The 6,622-nt window shown below is 41.4% G+C and overlaps 1 protein-coding gene across 1 annotated transcript; it reads right to left on the reverse strand.

Annotated features, from left to right (window-relative positions):
* Positions 1 to 1,719: 1,719 nt before the first annotated feature.
* Positions 1,720 to 4,872, reverse strand: RAG1 (recombination activating 1). The gene has a single exon (XM_066638470.1). It carries the CDS (start codon positions 4,870 to 4,872, stop codon positions 1,720 to 1,722), a length of 3,153 nt encoding a protein of 1,050 aa, XP_066494567.1.
* Between the last annotated feature and the right edge of the window lie 1,750 nt (positions 4,873 to 6,622).

Raw genomic sequence — 6,622 nt, forward strand, 5'->3', positions numbered from 1 at the left:
ATACAAAATACTTATACGTAATTAACTCCAAACACTGCTATGAAATTAAAACAATAGGAAATACTTTAAGAAAAAAATGGTTGAAACAATTTTTAATGCTTAGAAAAACATTAAAAGATAAAATACTTCCCCCCCCCCCAAAAAAAAGACAAGAGGATGTAGTAAAAAGATGTGCTGTTGTTCTCCAATACCCTGACAGATATCCTAGTGTATGAATGATATTATACTGAAATAATGAAAGATAAGCAGCATCACAGATGTGTAATATGGTATTCTCAGAACAGCCCTGTGAGGTATGTAATGTATGAGGTATGTAAATATGCTTCCCATTTACTAGTGAGGCAGAAAGATTAAATCATGAACTATAAATATTAGCACCAAGAACAGCTGATAGTAAAATAGGGCGCCAACTGGTAAAGTAGTGCAGTAGGGTGTGTGTAGAGTGTATTGTATTGAAGAGGTGCTGTATTATGATGTATTATCTTATAGCCCCAATCTGGAGAAAATTATCTGCACTTAAATCCCATTAAAATTAGTGGAAATTTAGTCACAAGCTAGTAACTTGTCTCTGTGGGCTGCAACCTTAAATTAATCTAGTAGGGAGTAAGCCCCATTAGACACAATAAAACATACTGCTGGAAAGACCTGCATAGGATTGCACTGTTAATTTAATTGGATTTCAGTGTGACTAACTTTTTTCTGAAACAAAACTCAAGAATGCAATCTTATGCATGTCACAGAAGTAAGCCTCACAGAGTTAAGTAAGATTTACTCCCAGTTAAGTGTGTATAGGACTGAACCCTATGATTGCAATTCTATACACATTTACCTGGGAGTAGGTCCCATTAAACTGAATAGAGTTTATATCTGAGTAGACTGGCACAAGCATGCACTGTTAATATTTTTGATATGTCTTATATTGGCATTACTTCATTGATGTTAAGAAACCAATACTGATAGTCTGATATACAAAATATGGAAATATAATGTTCCATATTATACAGAAATATATAATTACCAACAGCTACCAAAATGCAAATTCATTAAAAAGAAATTTTAAAAAATATAGAACTGTTTAAAATTATTTTAACATATACATTGGCTTGCATTTTAAAGATGCTGCAGAGGTTATCATTTAAAACTTCAACCTACTTTTCACTTTTGTGCAGTACTGGAAGCTTTGAGACCCAATTGAAGCCTAAAGATGCAATCCAGTTACAAATATTAAAAAATATTTAATCAACAGCTGATATTTCTCAACATTTGGTGTCAACATTTGATACCCTAATTGGAGTTTATCTCAAGGTCTCTATGCTGTGAATATATTTAGAAACTGGTAGCTAACGATATAAAATCTTAAACTACTAAGCAAAATACAGTTATGGATATAAAGTTTCCATTTACTCTGTGCGTTATAACCCTCTCTGAACATCTTCCCAAACCTTTTCCCAAAACTCCTGAGCTGTTGAAAACATACTATATACCAAGGTTAAATTACCACATCCTTTCCATTTTTCTCTTAAGCCCTGGCTGGTAAACCACACCAGCTTCCTAACATACATTACTATGTTCTGGAACCTGTGGTCCAGAACCGCCTAGCATCAAAAGCCTTTGTGAAAGGACAAAATCCTTAACCACTTGGTGTAAAACAGGGCTACATCCAAGCCTTTCTGCACTGCATTAAAGGCAACTCAACTGAAAAACCAAGGTTGATTTTCCCTACATTTCAAATTCCATAGAATCAGCTATTTCCAAAGAGTCTGGAAGTGTCATGAAATCTTCCATACTCTGATCTGGATTGGTTGTCAACCCCTGGCTTTTTAACATATTATGAGCGTCCATGAATTTCTGCAAATGCTTTGAGGTGTACAGCCAGTGGTGCTTCAAGACGTCCTCCATTTCATAGCACTTGGATTGCCTGGCGTTCATTTTTCGAAAGCGCCTAAACAATTTGTTCCCAGATTCATTGCCTTCGCTTGCCCAGGCACCAATGGAGCCGTCTCTTTCTATGATTTCTGGGACGTGAGCAAGAGTTTTGTGAAAGTAATTTGTAATCTTGCCCTCATATCTGTAACTGAACTTTGTGGACAGCAACTCTGCAAAGCGTTGAGAGTTGAAGCTGTACTGGCATACTAGCTCTGGGCATTCCTTGGTAGGACATGAAGACCGCCACACGGGTTTCATCTTAAGATAGAGGTCCATGAGTTCTCTAAGGGCTTCATGCCTTTCTTCACACTTAATTAGTTCACAAACGGCTTCCACAGTTTCTTTGGTCATGAGCTTTCTAGCAAAATTTCCATTCATCCTTGTCATAGGCTTCATGCTCATCTTCTTCCTAAGATGCTTGTCAAGAGTTGATTGCCACCTCTTCCTCTCTTCTTTTGACACATCAGGGTTTTTGTACACTTCCCCAATTTCGAATTGGAAGATCTTGTAAAACTCAGTAGCATTACCAATGTCACAGTGCAATGCGTCTATCGAAGGCACAGTTTCGATAAAAGGCTTGGCAGAAACACCCTTCACTCTGTCACGTAGCTCATCAACAGTCTCATGGTAGGGATTGGACCGCCACATCTCATACCGCTCTAGGTTTTCAGCGTGATTCCTTGTGATGGAGTGAAGGATCAGATTCCGGGAGGCTTCCAACCGTGTCGCATCACATAGCGTACATATGTAAGTAGAACCGGAGGCTTCAAGGCCCTCTACTTCACGGACAAGCTTCTCATCATATCCAGTGCCTCTAAATATGAATTTGAATAGTCTGGGTATTCCACCCATCTCAAGTATCAGTTCACTGCTTTTCATGGCCTCCCTTTCTGCGACAAGAGGGCTTAAGATAGCTGTGAGGGTCTCGTGGTCCGATTCATCAGCCAACATCAGGCACAAAGGTTTGCAACACAGTTCTGAGTTGGGCTTGTTTTCTTCAAAAATCTTTATACTTTCATTGCCCTGAGCAACAGTGATGCTCATAAGTGTGAAAGAGAATCGCACCGCTTTCTCCGGGACAGCTGGGCCACAGCCATGCTTCTCGCTGACATCTCCCATGCCATCACAGGACTCTTTAATCACCACTGTGAAGGGGCCTTTCACATAGTCATCCACGTCTTGAGCTTTCATTCCTTCAAAGATATCTTCTTCCATGTCCATGAGGGCCGAAACCAAAGCTGCATCATACCGAAACCTCTTTGCAATGGTGTCTACTGGATAGTCATCCACCAAATGTTGTAGGCCCGAGAGGCCATCTATGATGCCTACTTCAGTGTTACTGGACACATTTTTCAAGGGTGGCTGCCATTCAAATGGATGGTAACCTGGCAGGAGGGCTTTTTCAGCAGTTCGGAGAGCATGCAGAGGCTGGAAAATTTGCCTTCCTGTTATTGCTTTTACAGTCCTGTACATTTTGTGGTATTGACTACAGCTGAGAAAGGTGTTAACTCGGATTGCCAAGCAAACAGCTGGATGAAGGCCTGCTCCCTTTCCTTGCATTATCGCTTCCAGTTCATCAGCTTGTTTGTGTTCATTTCCAGCTCTCAGAGCCAGGAGGAACAAAGTGAGGCACACAGACTTGACGTCTCCCCCTTCCTCTTTCTCAGCAAAAGCCTTCACTTGAAGTTTGAGTTCTCTTAGGCGGTGTTTTTGAGCTCTCCGGGTCAACGAAAGCAAGTGTTGCCTTGGTCGGCCACCTTTGTTTATGTGCACATAACCCTCTTTGTCCTTTGCATCTTTGTGGCTGGAAAGATGACGGCAGTATTTTTCCAGGGAGATTTCCTCATCACACTCTCTCACAGGACATCTCACTGCCAAATTGTTGAGGATGCTCAGGAAGGATTTGACGGGGCTCACGAGATCAGTAGGAAAGCAAGGATAGCGACAAGAGGGGCAATAGCTTCCCAATACTTTGAGGCATTTCAGGATGCAAACTCTGCAGAATAAGTGCTTACACGTGGTCTCTACAGGGTCTGCCAGGATGTGCTCACAGATCTGGCAAGAGACTGCTTTCACAAAGTCTGCAGGATAGTCTACCGCAAAGTTCTTTGTGCTGAGATGTATCTTGTTGCAATTGACAATCTTTTTCATGAGGCTTTTGCTGTTCACTTGTCTGGGGCTCCTTACCGGCCTTATTTGACTAGCAGGTCTCGCCGTGATCCTGAGTTTTTTGCTCACTTGTGGATTCAGGGCTTGCCACTTTCTCTTGACTCCGCGGGACGAAGTGCCGCAAACCTCGCAGCTTGATGAATGGGGATGCCACTCCATGGTGCCTTTCCTTGGAAAATACACTTCGCAAGGGACATTTCTGAATTTCCTCTGAATAAAGTTCCAGCAGTTGTGACAAAAGTTAGTAGGATGGATTGTGTCAATGTCCCCTCTCACGTCAATCTTAAACACCTTGGCAAGAAGTTCTGGCCAAGATGTAGCCCTTTTCTCTTTCTTTCTCAGTAGGGCTTGCATCACATTATCCACCGGTCCATGCACTGGGTGGCTTCTCTTATAAGGGTCAGCTTTAAATGATCCTCCACAGATTCGGCAGAGCTGCTGCAGCCTTGCTTGGTGTGCTTCAGTCTCTCTTTGATTCCCATGAAAGGTTTCTTTATCTATTGTTGCCACACTATTGTTCTGTTCTGTGTCTATCTGAAAGGGGTCTTGTGGCATTAAGGCCACTTCGTCTTCCTGTTCCTCAAAGGCTTTGTCCAGAGACTCTCCCACTTTCCCCTTATCATGGTTAGCCATATGGCTGCGTTCAGGAAGTGGTTTTTCGAATGATCTCACTTTGAAGAGCTTGAATTTCCATTCAGAAAATTTCATATATGGCTGTTGGGTTTGTTCTGACATACAGCACAAGTTCATTGTCGGTGGGGGTGGCAGCATCTCCATGTTGGCAGATGTTGGAATGGCCTATGAGGAGAAAAGAGAGAGAGGAGAAGTTAGTAAGAAACTGAGTAATGAGCCAAAACGAATGCTATGATTAGAAACGGATGAAACAAATGCTAATATTAGGTGTCCCTCATTGAGTCCTTGCATAATGAACAAGAGTTCGTTGACAAAAGGTGAATCAATAAATGGTCAAGGGAGAAGAGCAATTTTCAGTCTCCCCTTCCCTCTACAGTCTCCCTCTTTTCCCCAGAATATGGAGCTGGAAAAATAGCTTAGGATGAACCCTGTGGTGTTTTACCATGGGGATATGTTGTTGTACTGATAAACATGTTTTGTAAGGCTGGCAACTGAACACAAGGCTGGCTGATCTGTACACCACAACAGAAATAAATACACCCTTAGGTTGTACTCTGTACCTAAAAAGGTTGGTGCACCAAGGAAGTTCTTTCCACATGTAGCCAATCATTTAAGGGTCAGGTTTGGGGGGAAAACTATTTCTGTTGGATTTTTTCTTACCTAGGATAACTACTTGCAGAGAAGAGGAGGTGCTACTGTATGCAAAAGAGGACAATTTTGGAAGGATCGCACAATCTCGGATCTTAAATTTGTGAGCATGTATACTCACAAGCAAGTCCCACTGAGATCAATAGTATTTACCCTCAGGTTAGTGTGCAGAATGAGGGTGTAGAATGAGGCTGCAATCCTATATGCACTTTTGTGGGAGTAAGACCCATTGAATACAATGAGACTTACTTCTGAGTAGACATGCATAGGATTGCTCTGTCAGTCTTCCAACTGACTAATTCCAGAATAAGCCAATATATTAACTGCCAGCTTGGGTCTTGATCCACTTGCCACTTAATCCAACTGTACTGCCACAAATTGCTCAAGCTGATTTATTCTGTATTTAGGCTTTCTTAGCTCCCATTGTTTCCAGTGGGGCTAATGTAATTTAAAAGAAAACATGCCATTTTAAAAAAATTTGTGGGTTATACTCCTACACTGTCAGATCCATGTAATCAACTGAAGCTGTTTTATATCCTACCCTAAACTGACTGGTTGAAAAGAATAAGAAGCAGCATTCACATCTTCTCTGTTTTAGATCAATGACTAAATGACAAGTATAACTAATCTACTGCAAAGTAAAATATCACATATCCTTCTGGAGCTGTCACATTATACCATGCAAGAACTGTGATCTGACCAAACTGAATGCTCATCCATCCTTCTCCAACAGAGTGGGGAAAGTGGAATCCATGGGCTTCTGTCTCACAAAAAAACAGATGAGGTGGTAAACCTGTGTGAGGACTGCACCACTTCAAACTACAAACATGGGCTAACATAAATAGTCTTCCATCCACCACATGTAACAAAACAAATGTTTCTAGCTCATTGTGGTAAACTAGTAAGCAATGGACATCATTAAATCAAAGCAGTTCCTGACATCATCTCACCCTATCTCACACACACACCCCACACACACACACCCCACACACACACACAGAGTGAGTCATCCAATATATTACATATCTCAGTTAATACTTGCTGTGGTTAGATCACTCAGGTGTTACAGAAGATTGATTTCACCTCCTGCCTAAGCAACACTCAAAACTAAACTGCCTGGAGAATATGTCTTTATCCCCATAGCCTCCTTATCAAATACTTTTTTTCCTAGTCCCAAAGCCCCACGTAGCATAACTTCCATCTACATGCACAGGATTATCCAAAAGGTCTCATCAGGGATTTTTGT

Source organism: Tiliqua scincoides, chromosome 1 (genome assembly GCF_035046505.1).
Source record: "Tiliqua scincoides isolate rTilSci1 chromosome 1, rTilSci1.hap2, whole genome shotgun sequence".
Taxonomy (NCBI): Eukaryota; Metazoa; Chordata; class Lepidosauria; order Squamata; family Scincidae; genus Tiliqua; species Tiliqua scincoides.